This window comes from Babylonia areolata, chromosome 29 (assembly GCF_041734735.1).
Source record: "Babylonia areolata isolate BAREFJ2019XMU chromosome 29, ASM4173473v1, whole genome shotgun sequence".
Lineage (NCBI taxonomy): Eukaryota > Metazoa > Mollusca > Gastropoda > Neogastropoda > Buccinidae > Babylonia > Babylonia areolata.
The window spans coordinates 15,548,843-15,570,344 of record NC_134904.1 but is presented as its reverse complement, the minus strand read 5'-3'; the positions used below and the strand labels follow the sequence as shown (position 1 = coordinate 15,570,344).

Below are 21,502 nucleotides of genomic sequence, written 5' to 3'. Positions count from 1 at the left end.
AAAGGAAGAGTGTATGTTTCATCTCATGAAGTTGTGTGAGTGAAGGGGATTGAAGACTTACAACAAAGCCATTAGTGATAATTGCACATGAATTGTTTCATGAGAGCTATGATTGATTGAAGACTTACAGCAAAGCCATTAGTGATAATTGCACATGAATTGTTTCATGAGAGCTATGATTGATTGAAGACTTAAAACAAAGCCATTATTCATAATTGCACATGAATTGTTTCATGAGAGCTATGATTGATTGAAGACTTACAACAAAGCCATTATTCATAATTGCACATGAATTGTTTCATGAGAGCTATGATTGATTGAAGACTTACAACAAAGCCATTATTCATAATTGCACATGAATTGTTTCATGAGAGCTATGATTGATTGAAGATTTACAACAAAGCCATTATTGATAATTGCACATGAATTGTTTCATGAGAGCTATGATTGATTGAAGACTTACAACAAAGCCATTATTGATAATTGCACATGAATTGTTTCATGAGAGCTATGATTGATTGAAGACTTACAACAAAGCCATTATTCATAATTGCACATGAATTGTTTCATCAGAGCTATGATTGATTGAAGACTTACAACAAAACCATTATTCATAATTGCACATGAATTGTTTCATGAGAGCTATGATTGATTGAAGACTTACAGCAAAGCCATTATTCATAATTGCACATGAATTGTTTCATGAGAGCTATGATTGATTGAAGACTTGCAGCAAAGCCATTAGTGATAATTGCACATGAAATGTTTTGTGAGAGTTATGAACTCTCTTGCGTCATTGGTAAAACCAGACCGTTTCAGCCCTTACATGGCACACTAGGCAGACAGGGAAACCACACCCACAGCAGCCATTTGTTAACTGATACACTGTGTTTCACATGGTAACTAATGCACACATGCAGACACACACACACACACACACACACACACACACACACAGAGTGGAGTGATGGCCTAGAGGTAACGCGTCCGCCTAGGAAACGAGAGAATCTGAGCACGCTGGTTTGAATCACGGCTCAGCCGCCGATATTTTCTGTCCCTCCACTTGACCTTGAGTGGTGGTCTGGACGCTAGTCCTTCGGATGAGACGATAAACCGAGGTCCCGTGTGCAGCATGCACTTAGCGCACGTAAAAGAACCCACGGCAACAAAAGGATTTTGTTCCTGGCAAAATTCTGTAGAAAAATCCACTTCGATAGGACAAGCAAATAAAACCGCATGCAGGAAAAAATACAAAAAAATGGGTGGCGCTGTAGTGTAGTGACGTGCTCTCCCTGGGGAGAGCAGCCCTAATTTTACACAGAGAAATCTGTCGTGATAAAAAGAAATGCAAATACAAATACATATACAAATACAAAATACACACACAAATGTATAAGTTGATAGAGAGTGTGTGTACACATGCATGTTCAGATGCGTTACACCTGTTAACATGTAATGTATCACCTGTATGGCTGTGTGTTTCAGGAGAGTAAGAACCTGGCTAACCCCTTCACTGGGATTATCTCCAGGTGTTTCGAACCTCACCTGTCCATCTACATTGAATCACAGGACAGGTAATGCTCATCCTTCACCCGCCCCACCCCCCCCACCTCTCTCTTTGTGGGCACTTTTGGGTATGAATATGTGTGGGTGTTTGTTGATGAAGATGTCTGTGGGTGTGCATGTATGCTGTATATATGTGTGCGTGTGAATCTCTTCTGTTGCATGATCTTTTGCCTGCTTCATTATGACTCTTCTTTTGAAGCGGATAAAGATATACTAAATTCAAGGGAACACCTCTTGAAAATGAAATTAGAGAAGTGTGCAAACAGAATAAAGAAATAGTAGCAGCGGTAGTAGTAGTTGTTGTGAGAGTGATGAGTCTTTGAATGCTCACATAATTTCCAGTGGGATTACTAAAGCTGTATTATTATTGTTAGAAATTAGAAAGAGTACAAAATGAAGCTGTGAGGCTGATCCTTGGAACAACAAAAGACACGCCCACAGAAACCATGCGATACCTGCTTGACCTTCCTTCAGTACAGGCCAGAAACAAGTTAGAACAGGTCAAGACCTACTTCAAAGCATTAGAAAACCCTCAAAACCCACTGCATGACGCAGTCAAAGAACCAAAAGGCAGCCGTCTAGGACGAGGAAGATCATGGATGGGACAAGCAGAAGACACAATCCAGCTAGTATGCCGACTACAAGACCTGAAAGAAACAAAAGAATGGGAAAACCCCAAAAACCTCAACCATCTATTCAACACAGTCATTTCACCCACTCTAGGAAGACATTGTCGGGAATGGCCAGAGGGCAAAACAGATGCGGAAGTGAAGCTACTCATAGAAGAAAACAGTAAAGAAGATGACATCATCATATACACAGATGGCTCAGTCACCAAAGACCAGTCTGGTTGGGGATTCACTGCGAAACAAAATAGAAAAACAATTTGGGAAGAGAATGCTGCCTACAAAGTCACAACCTCCAGCCTAACGATGGAAGTTGAAGCTGCGACACATGCCCTCCAGTGGCTATCGTCCATCCATACGCCCGGAAACCAACATGCCATGATTCTAACCGACTCAATGAACCTCATACAGAAAATTGAAAACGGAATGGGAAGCCCAGAGTGGCATAAGGCAATGCGCAACTTTCAGATTAAAAAACTCACATGGTCATACTGCCCGGGACATGCAGGTGTTAAGGGAAATGAGCGAGCTGACAGACTTGCTGGTAACGCAACACCAACGAGCGGCCTACATCTAGGAAAATCGGAAATCCTCAGAAAAGTCAAAGACTACCAAAAAGAACAGGTACAAGGCCATCACACCATCGATCGCCTCAAAGAAATAAAAGCAGAGAGAGGGAGCGGCCGAAAGTCTAACATGAATGGTAGAGCACGATGCTTTGCAAATCAAACAAATATCGGCATCATTTCCAAACCAACATTGCGCAAATTTCTTCAAAACGGAACAGAGTCTCTGTGGGCCTTTCCAAATACAATAGACTGAGCAACACACTAGACGTCACGTTCTTGGCATCAGAGATCTTTTCCCATCCCTCTTGGCAGCCTCTGTGCGTGTGTGTATGTGTGTGTTTGTGTGGATGTGTGGGTCTGTGCTTTTGAGTGCGTTTGTGAATGCGCGAGAGTGTAAGTGTACACAAGTGTCAGGAGAGATCTGTGTACGGGTGTGTGTGTGTATATATATATATATATATATATATATATATCTTTGTATATATGTGTGGGGGTTGGGGGTGGGAGATATGGGCGTATATGTGTGTGCTTGTACAAGTAAGTGTTCATCTCTGTGAGTGTGTGTTTGCGTGCGTGTGTGTGTGTGTGTGTGTGTGTGTGCCGTGGAAGCTGCGATACATAGGCTAGAAATGAGTGTGTGGAGGAGGGGGTTGGAGGAGGTGCAAGGTAATGTGTGTGTGTGTGTGTGTTGGAGCTCATGTACGTTTATATGTATTTGACTGTACTTTCATATCTGTGAAACTGCATGTTTGGTGCATTTCTGTTATGCATGTGTGGGTGTATGTGTGAATGTGTGTCGTCATATTTTACATTCATTCGCTTAATTATCACCATTGTTGTCTTATTTATTTATTTATTTATTTTTTTATTATTATCATTTTATTAGTATTACTATTATTATTACTACTACCTTTTTCTATATTATAATTATTATTTATTTATTTATTTATTTATTTATGTAAGCTTATCTCTTATTTATTCCCCCCCCCCTTTTTTTTTTTTTTTCAAGGCCTGACTAAGCGCGTTGGGTTACGCTGCTGGTCAGGCATCTGCTTGGCAGATGTGGTGTAGCGTATATGGTTTGTCCGAGCGCAGTGACGCCTCCTTGAGCAACTGAAACTGAAACTGTTATTGTTGTTAGTGTCATTATTATTATCATAATGGCTGTTTTCAACGAGACACATGCAGGAGTAATAAAATTTCTATTTGTTTTCCCTGTGTGCGTGTGTGTGTGTGTGTGTGTGTGTGTGTAAGCAGTGACATGTAGTGTTGCATTGTGGGCACGAACCTGTCGGAGCAAAAATGATGATAATAATAATAATAGGCAGTACTTATCTGGCACAAATTCCCCATATAATGGGCTCTAACCTGTCGGAGCAGTCACATGTTGTGTTGCATTGTGGGACAGAGGAACCTGTTGGAGCAGACGTTGTGTTTTGCATTGTGGGCTGGAATCTGACGTGTTGTGTTGCATTGTGGTCAGGAACCTTATGTGTTGTGTTGCATTGTGGTCAGGAACCTGACGTGTTGTGTTCCATTGTGGAAAAGAGGAACCTGTTGGAGCAGTGACATGTAGTGTTGCATTGCGGGCAAGAACCTGAGTTGTAGTGTTGCATTGTGGGTCAGGAACCTGACAGGTGTAGTGTTGAATTTTGGGCAGGAACCTGATGTGTAGTGTTGCATTGTGTGCAGGAACCTGACATGTAGTGTTGCATTGTGGGCAGGAACCTGACATGTAGTGTTGCATTGTGGGCAGGAACCTGACGTGTAGTGTTGCGTTGTGGGCAGGAACCTGACGTGTAGTGTTGCATTGTGGGCAGGATCCTGATGTGTAGTGTTGCATTGTGGGCAGGAAGCTGACGTGTAGTGTTACTTTGTGGGCAGGAACCTGACATTTGTAGTGTTGCATTGTGGGCAGGAACCTGATGTGTAGTGTTACTTTGTGGGCAGGATCCTGATGTGTAGTGTTGTGTTGTATGGCAGGAACCTGATGTGTAGTGTTACTTTGTGGGCAGGAACCTGACATTTGTAGTGTTGCATTGTGGGCAGGAACCTGACGTGTAGTGTTGCTTTGTGGGCAGGATCCTGATGTGTAGTGTTGCATTGTGGGCAGGAACCTGATGTATAGTGTTGCATTGTGGGCAGGAACCTGATGTATAGTGTTGCATTGTGGGCAGGAACCTAACATGTGGTGTTGCATTGTGGGCAGGAACCTGATGTGTGGTGTTGCATTGTGGGTAGGAACCTGACATGTAGTATTGCATTGTGGGCAGGAACCTGATGTGTAGTGTTGAATTGTGGTCATGAACCTAAATTGTGTAGTGTTGCATTGTATGACAGGAACCTGACATGTAGCGATGCATTGTGGGCAGGAACCTGACGCGTAGTGTTGCATTGTGGGCAGGAACCTGTCATGTGTAGTGTTGCGTTGTGTGACAGGAACCTGACATGTGGTGTTGCATTGTGGGCAGGAACCTGTCGGAGCAGATCGTGCGCTTCCTGGAGGAGCTGCGGCAACAGAGCCCCAAGCGGCTGGACAGTGAGGAGGGCAGCAACGTGCTGCCCAGCTGCGCCGACCTCTTTGTCTTCTACAAGCAGTGCATGGTGCAGTGCTCCCAGCTGTCCACCGCCCAGCCCATGCTGGACCTCACCCGCCTCTTCCAGAAGTACCTCAAGGAGTACGCCCACCGCGTCCTGCTGGCCAACCTTCCAAAGTCAGTTCATAGTTTCTTTTTCCCCTTCACCTCACACACTCCTACCGCGAGTCTCTTTGCAGCCAACATGTATATGAATGTGTATTGTGTGTGCGTGTGTTTATGTAAGTTTGTGCCTGCCTATGTGTGCGTATGTGTTAGGGTAGCTGTTAGATACACATGTATTGTTAAAATGTATGTATGCAGTGTGTGTGTGTGCGTGTGTGTGTGTGTGTGTGTATAGTCATATTTTGATGTGTGTATGTAACATATATGTAATGTTTTATGTTAACAAAGCGTTTTTGTAAAGCACCTAGAGCAGATTTCTGGATAGTGTATTAACACAAATACACACACCTTTTTTTTCCCCCCCTTTCTGCTCTTTCTTGCAGTTCTGAGCTTTGCAGGTCAGTATACGTATGTAGACTGGCAGGCAGGCAGACAGACTAGGACAGAGAGAGAGAGAGAAAGATAGATCGGTAGATAGATAGTGGAAGGCAACCTCCAGTCTGTGTTCATGATGTCTGTGTTGGCAGGCTGAGCAAAGACAGCAGCATAGTGGGCATGGCCTTGTGTCTGTGTTCAAGCCTGTGTTGATAGTGACAGTGTGTGTGTGTGTGTGTGCACGCGTGTCAGGCTGAGCAAAGACAGCAGCATACTGGGCATGGCCTTATGTCTGTGTTCAAGTCTGTGTTGATAGTGACAGTGTGTGTGTGTGTGTGTGTGTGTGTGCACGCGTGTCAGGCTGAGCAAGATCAGCAGCATACTGGGCATGGCCTTGTGTCTGTGTTCAAGTCTGTGTTGATAGTGACAGTGTGTGTGAGTTCATGCGTGTCAGGCTGAGCAAGAACAGCAGCATGCTGGGCATGGCCTTGTGTCTGTGTTCAAGTCTGTGTTGATAGTGACAGTGTGACAGTGTGTGTGTGTGCACGCGTGTCAGGCTGAGCAAGAACAGCAGCATGCTGGGCATGGCCTTGTGTCTGTGTTCAAGTCTGTGTTGATAGTGACAGTGTGTGTGTGTGCACGCGTGTCAGGCTGAGCAGGAACAGCAGCATGCTGGGCACAGCCTCAGGTCTGCGTTGATAATGTCTGCTGCTTATGTCTGTATTGATGATGTCTGTGTTCATATTGTCTGTGAGACAGATATGTTCTTGATGTGTGTGTTGATAATGTCTGTGTTGATGATGTCAGTGTTCTTGATGTATGTGTTGATGATGTGTGTTGATAATGTGTGTTGATAATGTGTATGGTGATAATGCCTGTGTTCATAATATCTGCGTTATTGATGTCTGTGTTGAATATGTGTTTGTTGGTAATGTGTGTGGTGATAATGTCTGTGTTGTTGAAGTCAATGTATCATGACGCACAATGACAGTGTGTGTGTATCCACTCATGTCAGGCTGAGCCTCAGGTCTGTGTTCATGTCTGTGTTCTTGATGTCTGTGTTGATAATGCCAGTGTTTTTGATGTCTGTGTTCATAATGTTAGGGTTTTCGATGTCTGTGTTAATAATGTCTGTTCATAATGTCAGTGTTCTTGATGTCTGTGTTTGTAATGTCTGTGTTCTTGATGTATGTGCTCATGTTTGTGTTGATAATGTGTGTGGTGATGACGTCTGTGTTCATAATGTCTGTAATGATGTGTGTGTTGATAATGTGTGTGGTGATAATGTCTGTGTCCATGATGTCTGCGTTATTGATGTGTGTGTTGATAATGTCTGCGTTATTGATGCTTGTGTTGATAATGTGTTTGATAATGTATGTGTTGATAATGTGTGTGGTGATAATGTCTATATTCATAGTGTCTACGTTGTTGATCTCTGTGGTGGCAGGCTGAGTAAGGACAGGAGCAGCTCTCTAGGCATGGCTTCCAGTCTGTGTTCATTATGTCTGTGTTCAAATTGCCTGTGTTCATGATGTCTGTGTTCTTGACATCTGTGTTGATAATGTTGGTGTTTATTATGCCTGTATCCATAACGTCTGTGTTCTTGACATCTGTGTTGATAATGTTGGTGTTTATTATGCCTGTATCCGTAACGTCTGTGTTCTTGATGTCTGTGTTGATAATGTTGGTGTTTATTATGCCTGTATCCATAACGTTTGTGTTCTTGATGTCTGTGTTGATAATGTTGGTGTTTATTATGCCTGTATCCGTAACGTCTGTGTTCTTGATGTCTGTGTTGATAATGTTGGTGTTTATTATGCCTGTATCCATAACGTCTGTGTTCTTGATGTCTGTGTTGATAATGTTGGTGTTTATTATGCCTGTATCCATAACGTTTGTGTTCTTGATGTCTGTGTTGATAATGTTGGTGTTTATTATGCCTGTATCCGTAACGTCTGTGTTCTTGATGTCTGTGTTGATAATGTTGGTGTTTATTATGCCTGTATCCATAACGTCTGTGTTCTTGATGTCTGTGTTGATAATGTTGGTGTTTATTATGCCTGTATCCGTAACGTCTGTGTTCTTGATGTCTGTGTTGATAATGTTGGTGTTTATTATGCCTGTATCCGTAACGTCTGTGTTCTTGATGTCTGTGTTGATAATGTTGGTGTTTATTATGCCTGTATCCGTAACGTCTGTGTTCTTGATGTCTGTGTTGATAATGTTGGTGTTTATTATGCCTGTATCCATAACGTTTGTGTTCTTGGATGTCTGTGTTGATAATGTTGGTGTTTATTATGCCTGTATCAATAACGTCTGTGTTCTTGGATGTCTGTGTTGATAAGGTTGGTGTTTATTATGCCTGTATCCATAACGTTTGTGTTCTTGGATGTCTGTGTTGATAATGTTGGTGTTTATTGTGCCTGTATCCATAACGTCTGTGTTCTTGAATGTCTGTGGATTGTCAGGCTGAGCAAGGACAGCGGCACGCTGGGCACGGCCTCGGGGCTGATCCAGAGCATCCTGAAGGAGGGGGAGGCGAGCAAGCTGAGCGAGGAGGAGCAGTGGCGCGTGTGCAGCATCCTAGCCACCGCGGAGTACTGCATGGACACCACCAGCCAGCTGGCCACCAAGCTGCAGGAGAAGGTCGACGCCCACCTCCGCGCCTCCATCGACCTGTCTGCCGAGCAGGACATGTTCCACACGTTAGTGGAGTTGTGTGGGGGTGGGGGTGGTGGTGGGGAAGGGGTTCGTTTTGTTTCGTGGGGTGTTGTTGTGTGTGGGGTTGGGTTGTGCGTGGAATTTGTGTGTGATGTTGGGTATGGTGTTGTCTTGTGTGGTGGTGGTGGTGTGTGCAGTGTGTACAGTTGTGTTTGGTTCCATGTGCTGTGTGTAATCATGTGCTGTGTGTACTGTTGTGTGCTGTGTGTACTGTGGTGTGCTGTGTGTATCGTTGTGTGTGGTTTCATGTGCTGTGTGTAATGTGTAGTGCGTGGTGTTATGTGCTGCATTGTATGCTGTGCATGGTGTTATGTGTTATGCGTGTACCGTCATGTGTTCTGTGTGGTTTCATGTACTGTGTGTACTGTTGTGTGCTGTGTGTACAGTAGTGTGGTGTGTGTACTGCCGTGTGTGGTTTCACGTGCTGTGTGTAGTCTTGTGTTGTGTGTGGTGTTATCATGTGCTGTATAGACTGTCATTTGTGTGTTTCATGTGCAAACATAAAAGAAATTGGAGGGGAGTTGAGGTGGGGGTTGAACTGTCATAATCTTTCACTGTCCAGTTTGTTCATAATTCCTTGCTTAGCAATATCCTGATCTCCTGTCTATATGATCTGTGAAAACTGGTTTTGATTTTTTTTTTATAATAAAAAACAAACAAACAAAAAGTGTTTCTGTATTATTGTAAATAATTCCACCAATATTCCTTATTCCTTTGTTATTGTGTACATACTGTGACATACATTTGTGTGGTGCTTTTCCTTTGTCATGATAACTATTATGATGAACATCATGATGTATGTGTGTGGTGTGTGTGTGTGTGCATTTGTGTGTGCACGTTTGTGAGTGTGTGCATGTGCGTGTGACTGTGTCTGTGTGTGTGTATGTGTGTGTGTGTAAGTGTGTGTATGTATGCGTATTTGCATGTGTATGTCTAAACGTGTGTGCATGTGTGTGTTTGTGTCTGTTCATGTTTGTGTGAGAGTGTGTGGGGATGGGGGGGTTGCATGTGTGTGTGCGTGTGTGTTTGCGTGTATGTGTGTGTGTGTGTTTGTGCGTGTGTGTGTGTGTGTGTGTGTGCAGTGTGATATCCAGCTGTATACAGCTCCTGGTGCAGGACTTGGAAGCAGCCTGTGAACCTGCCCTGACTGCCATGACCAAGGTCAGTCCCTTGACCTGCACCCCACCCCTATCCCCTCCCCCTGTGTTAATAATGTATGTACACACACTCACATAAGCATGTACATACGTACATATGCATAGACACATATGCACACATACACAAACGCGCACGCACGTACACGCGCGCACGCGCGCGCACACACACAATGTACAAATTTTTACCTTGAGTGTGATGGTATGTTGACACCGTGTGGGGCAGATGCCATGGTCAACAATCGAAGCAGTTGGGGACCAGAGTGGTTATGTGACCGCCATCACCGCGCACCTCAAACAGAACCTGCCTGTCATCCGTGACAACCTCCTGTCGTCTCGCAAATACTTCACACAGTTCTGTGTCAAGTTTGCCAAGTGAGTGTTTATGTGTTTGTCATCCTGTGTCAAGTTTGCCAACTGGGTGTGCATGTTTGTTGTCCTGTATGAAGTTTGCCAAATGAGTGTGTTCATGTATGTCCCCAGTTCTGTGTCAAGTTTGTCAAGGCGGTTTGTACATGTTTGTCGTCCTGTGTCAAGTTTGCCAAGTGAGAGTGTATGTCCAGAGGTCTGTGTCCACTTGACGAAGTGATGTGTACATGTATATATATATATATCCCTGATTCTGTCAAGTTTGCAAAATGAGTGTGTACATGTATGTCCCCAGTTCTGTGTCAAGTTTGTGTTGTGAGTATGTCCATGTAAGTCAAAGTGTACATGCATGTCCCCAGTTCTGTGTCACGTTTTCCTAGTAGGCGTGTACTCGCATGTTCCCAGTTCTGTGTCAAGTTTTGCCTAGTAGACGTGTACATGTATGTCCCCAGTTCTGTGTCAAGTTTGTGTAGTGAGTATGTACATGTAAATCCAGAGTGTACACGCCTAGAGTTTTGCCTAGTAGGTGTGTACACGCATGTTCCTAGTTCTGTGTCAAGTTTTGCCTAGTAGGTGTGTACATGCATGTCCCCAGTTCTGTGTCAAGTTTTGCCTAGTAGGTGTGTACACGCATGTCCCCAGTTCTGTGTCAAGTTTGCCCAGTAGGTGTGTACATGCATGTTCCCAGTTCTGTGTCAAGTTTGCCCAGTAGGTGTGTACACGCATGTCCCCAGTTCTGTGTCAAGTTTTGCCTAGTAGGTGTGTACACGCATGTCCCCAGTTCTGTGTCAAGTTTGCCTAGTAGGTGTGTACACGCATGTCCCCAGTTCTATGTCAAGTTTGCCCAGTAGGTGTGTACATGCATGTCCCCAGTTCTGTGTCAAGTTTTGCCTAGTAGGTGTGTACACGCATGTCCCCAGTTCTGTGTCAAGTTTGCCTAGTAGGTGTGTACATGCATGTCCCCAGTTCTGTGTCAAGTTTGCCTAGTAGGTGTGTACACACATGTCCCCAGTTCTGTGTCAAGTTTTGCCTAGTAGGTGTGTACACGCATATCCCCACTTCTGTGTCAAGTTTTGCCTAGTAGGCGTGTACACGCATGTCCCCAGTTCTGTGTCAAGTTTGCCTTGTAGGTGTGTACATGCATGTCCCCAGTTCTGTGTCAAGTTTGCCTAGTAGGTGTGTACACACATGTCCCCAGTTCTGTGTCAAGTTTGCCCAGTAGGTGTGTACACGCATGTCCCCACTTCTGTGTCAAGTTTTTCTAGTAGGCATGTACACACATGTCCTCAGTTCTGTGTCAAGTTTGCCTAGTAGGTGTGTACACACGTCCCCAGTTCTGTGTCAAGTTTGCCAACTACAAGTGTACATGTATGTCTCCAGTTCTGTCAAGTTTTTCAAGTTAGTGTGTCCACGCGTGTCTATAGTTCTCTGTCAGGTTTGCCTAAATGAGTGTGTACACGCATGTCCCTTGTTCTGTGTTTGGGCCAGGTAGTGGGACTGTGTTTCAGGCTCTTCATTCCCAAGTTTATCTACACCCTGTTCAGGTGTAAACGATGTGATGGTATTCAGCTGTAAACTGGGCAGTGGTACTGTGTTTTATTTCCTTCATCCCCAAGTTTACCTGTTAGGTTTAAATCAGGTGATGGTATTCAGCTGTAAACTGGGCAGTGGTACTGTGTTTTATTTCCTTCATCCCCAAGTTTACCTGTTAGGTTTAAATCAGGTGATGGTATTCAGGTGTAAACTGGGCAGTGGTATTGTGTTTCAGGCCCTTCATCCCCAAGTTTATCTACACGCTGTTCAGGTGTAAACGATGTGATGGTATTCAGGTGTAAACTGGGTAGTGGTACTGTGTTTTATTTCCTTCATCCCCAAGTTTACCTGTTAGGTTTAAACCAGGTGATGGTATTCAGGTGTAAACTGGGCAGTGGTACTGTGTTTCATTTCCTTCATCCCCAAGTTTACCTGTTAGGTGTAAATCAGGTGTTGGTATTCAGCTGTAAACTGGGCAGTGGTACTGTGTTTTATTTCCTTCATCCCCAAGTTTACCTGTTAGGTTTAAACCAGGCGATGGTATTCAGGTGTAAACTGGGCAGTGGTATTGTGTTTCAGGCCCTTCATCCCCAAGTTTATCTACACCCTGTTCAGGTGTAAACCATGTGATGGTATTCAGGTGTAAACTGGGCAGTGGTACTGTGTTTCAGTTCCCTCAAGTTTACCTGTTTGGTGTAAACCAAGTGATGGTATTCAGGTGTAAACTGGGCAGTGATACTTTGTTTCAGTTCCTTCATCCCCAAGTTTATCTACACCCTGTTCAGGTGTAAACCTGGCAGTACGGTGGCTGCGGAACAGGTCAGTGTTTTTCCTGAAATATGTGCAAGTCAGTCTCACCTGCTTTAGGGCAATATCCAGCATTCAAGCATGATGCAGGAAGCTGAAACTTGTAGAACTGGAGTTGGGTGTGAAGTCAATTTTTGTAGTTACTTCATTGGAGGAGTTACACAAAGTCAGTTCTGTATTTTATTTATTTATTTTTTTTTAGAGGGTATTTCTATAGACAGCTAAACTGTTGAGTACTAACGCTTTACAACAATACTGTACTACTAAAAGATGAAAAGATTTTAAACATATATATATGCATGATAACAGACATTGAACCAATGCTCAGTAAATCTGAAGTACAGTGGCATGTATGTACAATCTCAGTTGCACACACGTGCATGTGCACACACACACACACACACACACACACACACACAGCAGGAAGTGATGTACAAAAAAACCGAACATTTGAAAAATATCTTCTCTCGTGCTGTTCAAAAAAGCAGACTACTTGCAAAGCTAGCCAAACTCATGCACTTTTTACTTTCTAAGTATATTACAGTGTGTGTGTGTGTGTGTGTGTGCATTACATGTGTTTGCTGTGCAGGCTTTCTTCTTGTTTCTTTTTGTGGGGGGGGGGGAGGAGGGGGGCTGTGAACACAAAACCTAAGGTGTGGAAATTTCTACTCACCCTATATGAATCAAGATTGTTCGTTCATTGGTTCAATTATTCATGTTTCTCTGAACAGCTCTTGCTGGATACACACAGTCTGAAAACTGTGCTGCTGGAGTTACCTTCCCTTGGGTCACAGGTGCCCAGAAAAGCTCCAGCCAGGTCAGTGGAGAATCGTTGCCACAGAAGTGCTCTGTGTGTGTGTGTGTGTGTGTGTATGCGTGTTTGTTCTTTTGTTTAACGCCTAGCCATAATTGTGATCTTAGATGAAAGTCCACCCCATCCCCCACACCACCATTGCCTGATATACTCTCTCTCTCTCTCTCTCTCTCTCTCTGTATATATATATATATATACAGTGACGCCTCCTTGAATAACTGAACTGAACTGAGCAAAGGGAAACAGTGTGAACTCTGCCCACTGGGTTACATGGTACATGGTGACGTTGCTTAGCTATCTGTCAGTAAAATGGGTTTTTGTTTTTTCCCCCTGTCATACTTTTTTGTCATTTTGCACACACACTGTTGTGGCCCCAAGCCATGTTACCTTGGAGTGATGTTGCATGTGATGGGATGTGTTTCAGCTTCACCAAGATTGTGGTGAAGGGAATGACCAAGGCAGAGATGATTTTGAAGGTAAGACTTTTACAGGTGCTGTACTGGGCAATGATTTTCCTTTTTGACACACAGGTGGTGGTCAGGTGTGTGTTTCTAAGTATGTCTATGCATGTGTATGTGTGTGTTTATGAATGTGCGTATACATGTGTGTATGTGTGTGTTTATAATTGAGTGTACACATCTGTGTACATGTGTGTGTGTTTATAAATGTATGTGTGCATGCGTGTGTTTATGAATAAGTGTACACATGTGTGTGTTTATGAATTTGTGAAAACATGTGTGTGTTTATGATTATGTGTAGAAATGTGTGTGTGTGTGTTTATAAATGTGAGAATATATATGTACTGTGTTTTCTAAATGTGTGAATACATTGTGTGTTCATGAATGTTTGTGAATACATGTGCGTGTGTTTATGAATGTTTGTGTACATGTGTTTGTGTATGCGTGTGTGTATATTTGTGGTTGTAAATATCTCTATACATTTGTGTGTGTGTGTGTGTGTTGCAGGTGGTGATGTCTCCCCACGACCCACCTCAGGGCTTTGTGGACAACTTCATTCGTCTGCTGACAGACGCTGATGTCACAGAGTTCCAGCGAGTGTTGGAGATGAAGGTACTGTCTGTCGTCTGTCTTCCTCATTCTGCCTCATTTCTTCCTTGTCTTCCTGTTTTCCTTCTCCTTTGTCTTCTTGTTTTCCTCCTTTGTCTTCCTGTCTCACTTCTCCTCCTTTGTCTTCCTGTCTCACTTCTCCTTTGTCTTCCTGTCTCACTTCTTCCTTGTTTTACTGTCTCACTTCTTCCTTGTCTTCCTGTCTTACTTCTCCTTTGTCTTCTTGTTTTCCTCCTTTGTCTTCCTGTCTCACTTCTCCTCCTTTGTCTTCCTGTCTCACTTCTCCTCCTTTGTCTTCCTGTCTCACTTCTCCTTTGTCTTCCTGTCTCACTTCTTCCTTGTTTTACTGTCTCACTTCTCCTCCTTTGTCTTCCTGTCTCACTTCTCCTTTGTCTTCCTGTCTCACTTCTCCTTTGTCTTCCTTGTTTTACTGTCTCACTTCTTCCTGTCTGACTTCTCCTTTGTCTTCCTGTTTTACTCCTATGATTTCCTGTCTCACTTCTCCTTTGTCTTCCTGTCTCACTTCTCCTTTGTCTTCCTGGCTCACTTCTCCTTTGTCTTCCTGGCTCACTTCTTTGTCTACCTGTTTTCCTCCTTTGTCTTCCTGTCTCACTTCTCCTTTGTCTTCCTGGCTCACTTCTCCTTTGTCTACCTGTTTTCCTCCTTTGTCTTCCTGTCTCACTTCTTCCTTGTCTTCCTGTCTCACTTCTTCCTTGTCTTCCTGTCTCACTTCTCCTTTGTGTTCCTCACCCTGTCTCACTTCTCTCTTCTCTTCCTGTCTCACTTCTCTCTTCTCTTCCTGTCTTGCTTCTCCTTCGTCTTCCTGTCTCACTTCTTCCTTGTCTTCATGTCTCACTTCTCCTTTGTCTTCCTGTCTTACTTCTCCTTTGTCTTCCTGTCTCACTTCTCCTTTGTCTTCCTCACCCTGTCTCACTTCTCTCTTCTCTTCCTGTCTCACTTCTCTCTTCTCTTCTCTTCCTGCCTGTCTTCTCCTTTGTCTTCCTGTCTCACTTCTCCTTTGTCTTCCTCACCCTGTCTCACTTCTCTCTTCTCTTCCTGTCTCACTTCTCTCTTCTCTTCCTGTCTGTCTTCTCCTTTGTCTTCCTGTCTCACTTCTCCCTTGTCTTCCTGTCTCACTTCTCCTTTGTCTTCCTGTCTCACTTCTCCTTTGTCTTCCTGTCTCACTTCTCCTTTGTCTTCCTGTCTTACTTCTCCTTTGTCTTCCTGTCTCACTTCTCCCTGGTCTTCCTGTCTCACTTCTATCTCCTGTCTCACTTCTCCTTTGTCTTCCTGTCTCACTCCTCCTTTGTCTTCCTGTCTCACTTCTCCTTTGTCTTCCTGTCTCACTTCTCCCTTGTCTTCCTGTCTCACTTCTCCTTTGTCTTCCTCACTCTGTCTCACTTCTCTCTTCTATTCCTGTCTCACTTCTCTCTTCTCTTCCTGTCTGTCTTGCTTCTCCTTCGTCTTCCTGTCTCACTTCTCCTTTGTTTTCCCGTCTAACTTATTCTTTGTTTTACTGTCTCACTTCTCCTTTGTCTTCCTGTCTCACTTGTCTCACTTCTCCTTTGTCTTCCTGTCTCACTTCTCCTTTGTCTTCCTGTCTCACTTGTCTCACTTCTCCTTTGTCTTCTTGTCTCACTTCTCCTTTGTCTTCCTGTCTCACTTCTCTCTTCTCTTCCTGTCTCACTTCTCCTTTGTCTTCCTGTCTCACTTGTCTCACTTCTCCTTTGTCTTCTTGTCTCACTTCTCCTTTGTCTTCCTGTCTCACTTCTCTCTTCTCTTCCTGTCTCACTTCTCCTTTGTCTTCCTGTCTCACTTCTCCCTTGTCTTCCTGTCTCACTTCTTCCTTGTCTTCCTGTCTCACTTCTCCTTTGTCTTCCTGTCTCACTTCTCCTTTGTCTTCCTGTCTCACTTCTTCCTTGTCTTCCTGTCTCACTTCTCCTTTGTCTTCCTGTCTCACTTCTCCCTTGTCTTCCTGTCTCACTTCTCCTTTGTCTTCCTGTCTCACTTCTCCCTTGTCTTCCTGTCTTACTTCTCCTTTGTCTGCCTGTCTCCCTTATCTTCCTGTCTCACTTCTCCCTTGTCTTCCTGTCTCACTTCTCCTTTGTCTTCCTGTCTCACTTCTCTTCCTGTCTCACTTCTCCCTTGTCTTCCTGTTCTCCGTAGTCTTCCTGTCTCACTTCTCCTTTGTCTTCCTGTCTCACTTCTTTTTCCGTCTTGTGTCACTTCTCCTGTCTTCCTCGTCCTGTCTCACTTCTCTCTTGTCCTCCTCTCTGTCCTCTTTTCTCACTCTCTCCTTTTGTCTTCCTGTGCTGTGCCCAGGGCCTGCGTCGAGCGGAGCAGAGCACGCTGATAGAGATGTACCGAGCCAGGGTGCCTGTGTCCGCTGTGATTGGCTCCAACACCACTCCGTCCCTGTCCACCAGTCTGTCGCAGGTCGCCTCCCCTGAGCCAGAGTCCAGCCGCATCCGCAAGCTGGAGAAACTGATCAAGAAGCGACTGTGAGCACCTGCCCTGGTCGTCTTTCTTTGATCAAGAAGCGGCCGTGAACACCTGTGCTTGTGTTGTCTTTCTTTGATCAAGAAGCGACTATTAACACCTGCACTTGTCGCTTTTCTCTGATCAGGAAGTGACTATCAGCACTGCGCATGTCATCTTTCTCTGATGAAGAAGTGACTATGAACACCTGCATTTGTTGTCTTTTTCTGACCAGGAAGTTGACTATGAGCACCTGCACTGGTCATCTTTCTCTGACCAAGAAGTGACTGTGAGCACCTGCGCTGATCGTCTTTCTCTGATCAAGAAGGGACTATGAGCACCTTCCCTGGTCGTCTTTCTTTGATGAAGAACTGACTGTGAACACCTGCACTTATCTTTCTATGACCAAGAAGTGTCTGAATGCCTGCGCATGTCATCTTTCTCTGATCAAAAAGTGAATGTGAACACCTGGTTGTCTTTCTATCTTGTCTTGTCCATGGTCTCTTCCCTGCGGGTGGTGGTCATTCTCGCAGTGTAACTTTTTACGCCAGCCGGAAAAAGGTTTTAGAGTAGCTGCCTTTTCCTTTTGTTTTTGTTTTGCTTTTTTTTTTTTTTCTGTGAGAGTTATGCATCTTGTTGGCTATTTTGATATGGTGGTAAAGAAATACACTAATTTTGTGTTTAACTTTCATTTATTTATTTATTTATTTATTACTATTGTTGTTCCTGTTATTATTGTTATTATTTTCAATATCCTATAAATATTACAGTGAATAATTTCAGATAGTCATTCGGAGTTGTAGGGGGTATGATATTAAGTTTTCTGTTCACAGGCGTTCTACATTGTTGTTACGCTGAGTGTCATGTTGTATTTGTTATTTGTTGATTTCGTCATTGAATGTTCTGGCGTCTAATTGTTCATCTCTCTCTGTCCTCATCATGTTTGCTGGTGTTCCTGCGTTTACTAGTGTCCTACTAAACAGTATTTGCTGGTGTTCTTATGTTTATCAATGTCCTTGTATTTGCTAGTTTATTGCTGTTATTTATTTGTATTTCTTGGAAGTTCATGTTGCATTCATTCATTGATTGTATTGTATTATTACTCTTTGTCGCAACAGATTTCTCTGTGCGATATTCAGGCTGCTGTCCCCAGGGAGAGCATGTCACTACAGTGAGAGCACCAGCCTCCCCCCTCTCCCCAATTTTTTTTTCCTCTCTGCCTAAATGTGTCTGTTTTTATATTTTAGTGGATAATTTTGCCAGGGACAACCCTTTTGTTGCTATGGGTTCTTTTACATGCATGCTGCTTCCAGGACCTCGGTTTATCATCTCATCAGAATGACTAGCATTCAGACCACTACACAAGGTCAAGTGGAGGGGGAGGAAAAAGTGGCGAGTGTGGGATTCAAACCAGTGCGCTCCTTGATTGTTACATATAGTTAGTGCTGGTGCACCCAGGTCAAACGGGTCAAACAGCAGTTACCTGCGGTGTTACTGTGATTACTTCTGCCATGTACAGGTGTGACAGGTCAGCCACCAGGTGTCACAGTTTTAGACTGGAAGAGAAGGGCCAGTGCAATGACATGAGTAGTGTGCTGAACACGGCTATGCAGTGTGTCAGCCTTTTACTGCTTCTGTCCATCACATTGCTCTTGTGCGAATGTCACAGTGTGTGTGTGTGTGTGTGTGTGTGTGCACATATACATATATATATATATATGTGGTTTTAATGTGAGCCCCAAGTGTTGAGACATTCCCCTGTGCAGCTTCATTCCATGGTATGGCTCCTTGTTGTAATCTGTGAGAGAGAGAGAGAGGGAGGGGGTGAATGCAGAAAGAAACAAGAGTACGTGTTCTCTTCATGTCTGAGGACTGATCGTTAAGACAGTGGCTGAATGTGGGTGCATTGATCCATTGGAATCATACTTTGTCAGTGTGAAGTGATAAGTTATGACACAAGAAAATGTTTGTGTGTTAACTGTGTCTGTGATGGTTGTGTTTTATCAGTTTGAGGTGAAAAGGTGTGAAACGAGGATGGTGAATTTAATACATTCACCCCGTACCATTATGGTTGTCACTTGAAGGGATAAAAGCGAAACAAAAAAACAACAATTAAACGCCAACACCCTTTGTAGCTGGTCTTGGTTTTCAGTTATTGTTGTTGTTTTTTAAACCTTCATCATGACATTGGCCAGCTGACTTGTACTGAAGATGAACAATGAGACTGTGTATCATTTTTTGTATTTGTATTTTGTATTTGTATTTCTTTTTATCACAACATATTTCTCTGTGTGAAATTCGGGCTGCTCTCCCCAGGGAGAGCGCTGCGTGCAGTTTTTTTGTTTTTTGTTTTTTGTTTTTCCTACCGAAGTGGATTTTTCTACAGAATTTTGCCAGGAACAACTCTTCTGTTGCTGTGGATTCTTTTACGTGCGCTAAGTGCATGCTGCACACGGGACCTTAGTTTGTCGTATCATCCGAATGACTAGCGTCCAGACCACCACTCAAGGTCTAGTGGAGGGGGAGAAAATATCGGCGGCTGAGCCATGATTGGAACCAGCGCGCTCAGATTCTCTTGTTTCCTGGGCAGACGCGTTACCTCTAGGCCATCATTCCACTATGGTGTTCAGTTAGTTGTCACTTATTACAGTTGAATGATGTCTGTTTATGAATGTTATTCATGGAGGTGGATGGAGAAGGGGGTGGGGCTGAGGGTGCTACTACCTTCAAGCAAAGAACAGAAATCATACTACCTACAGGCCAGGTTTTAATGCTGCATAGAAATTTATGACTGAACAGGAAATTAAAACATGCACATAGATAAAATCATCTACCCCAAAGGCAAGCTAGTGGCACCAGAAACACATAATCATACTCAGAGGCATTTATACTTGGTCAGTTGGCACCTGAAATGGTAGGTGTTGTGAGAAGAACTTTAAATTAAAAGAGTGAAGCAGGTCGCTCTTTTGATTCCAAGACAGAACAGTACAAAGGTCAGTCCACATGTTTGAAGGTTGGCTGTCATGACATCTTCAGATTTAGGTCTGACATCTTCAGCACCTGGAGACGTTGCAGGAATTTCCACCTCGCTGATCAGTGAACCATGTCAGGGATCATCCTTCCCCCACCACCCCAAACCCCCCAGCACAGCCCACAGGGCAGTTGTTGGTTCTGCTCAAGGCCTGGTCGATGCATTGGGTTTATGCAAAGGTCAGGCATGTGCTTTTTTTTCTTTCTTTTCTTTTCAGTACAGCAGATTGTAGCTTATATGGGTCAGTTTGCGTGCTTAGATTTTACATCACCTTGTTGGAGAAACTTTGTTGGTCTTGCCTGCTCCTTTGCTCAGATAATACCTGACTAAACCCCCTGGCCTCCCCCACCCCCACCCACACCCCCATCTCCAACACACACGCACCAGTCATTTGGGAGCCTTGGAAGCTTTTCCACTTTATTAGGAATGGTTCTGCAGTTTACAAATTTGAAAATATTGTAGATAGATATTGTACATGTGTAAAATATTTTATATTTATGGTGATGGTGTGATAATTATCTGAAATTGAAAAAGAGGGACCACTATATTGCATGTGTGCATGTAAATGGGTGGTGTATGAAATGATATGTAATATAATCATTGGTCTTCAGACTACAATACATACACATTCATGGTGTATATGTCAGATGGTTAATGCTGATGGCTATACTGATTGAATAAACTGCTACTTTGCTGATGCATTTTGTGACCGTAGTGTTCATTTGTGTGATTTGTGCAGGTGTGTGTATGTGTATGTTTGTGTTGTGAGTATCAAGGTCAAAGCTCTTGAAGACTATTCCTTCCAACAATCAAGGAGCTATATATATCTCTCTTCATACCAACAAGGAACTATCTCTCATCACACCAACAGAAAGTAAGTATCTCTCTTCATACCAATAATCAAAGAATAATCTTTCTTCACACACACACACACCAACAATAACAACAACAAATACTTTCCTTCAAATGTTCCTTGTGACCTGGAATTTCCACGAATTCAAAGGTTCATCCACAGTCACTCAACCCACAGTGTGGTAGAGGTCTGAACAAAAAACTGGAAAACATGAAAGATAGAAACATGAAGCTAATCATAAAACATCAGGGGATGTTGGTTGTTGTTTTTTTTGTTTTGTTTTTTGTTGTTTTTTTGTTGTTGTTTTTTTTGTTTTGTTTTTTGTTTTGGGGGTGTTTTTTATCCAATAAACAATATCTTTTCTAAATTAAGACATCTCATAAAGCGCAGGCTGGGTTTGTTCCAATGTACCTTTTATTTACCTGTGTGCTGGCTGAATCGGTAGCGTAAGCAGCACTGACTTGAGTTGTGTACCTTGTGAATGGAGAGAGTTACCACTCTTTACTGTTTGTTAACCACTAAAACTATACCTTCAGTTTTGCCATATTGGTGTCTTTAACCAATAATATAGTCTAAAATTTATTTTTGAAGAGTCATTTTACATCTGAATGAAAAGTTGACTGCAGGCCAAAGTGAAGCAACTTTTAAAAAATAATTAAAAAGACTGTATTATACACATGGACAGAAAACAAACACAGGTTACAACACAAAATGACACAATCAGGGAAGCAACATTTCAAACCTACATTTAGACAGGGGTTTTTTGTTTGTTTGTTGTTGTTGTTTTGTTTGTTTTGTTTTTTGTTGTTATTTTTTTTTACATCTCAAGTTCCTTTT

The 21,502-nt window shown here is 43.2% G+C and overlaps 1 protein-coding gene across 1 annotated transcript in view; it reads left to right on the top strand.

Annotated features, from left to right (window-relative positions):
* Positions 1 to 20,509, top strand: part of LOC143302347 (vacuolar protein sorting-associated protein 53 homolog) — a 33,456-nt gene extending 12,947 nt beyond the window's left edge. The window contains exons 10-19 of the mRNA XM_076616985.1: positions 1,486 to 1,574; positions 5,233 to 5,475; positions 8,307 to 8,543; positions 9,642 to 9,720; positions 9,940 to 10,088; positions 12,365 to 12,434; positions 13,154 to 13,239; positions 13,661 to 13,712; positions 14,202 to 14,306; positions 16,626 to 20,509. Of these exons, the coding sequence (XP_076473100.1) occupies positions 1,486 to 1,574; positions 5,233 to 5,475; positions 8,307 to 8,543; positions 9,642 to 9,720; positions 9,940 to 10,088; positions 12,365 to 12,434; positions 13,154 to 13,239; positions 13,661 to 13,712; positions 14,202 to 14,306; positions 16,626 to 16,808 (1,293 nt within the window). The 3' untranslated portion in view covers positions 16,809 to 20,509. The remainder of the gene's footprint in view (positions 1 to 1,485; positions 1,575 to 5,232; positions 5,476 to 8,306; positions 8,544 to 9,641; positions 9,721 to 9,939; positions 10,089 to 12,364; positions 12,435 to 13,153; positions 13,240 to 13,660; positions 13,713 to 14,201; positions 14,307 to 16,625) is intronic.
* The last annotated feature ends 993 nt before the right edge of the window (positions 20,510 to 21,502 follow it).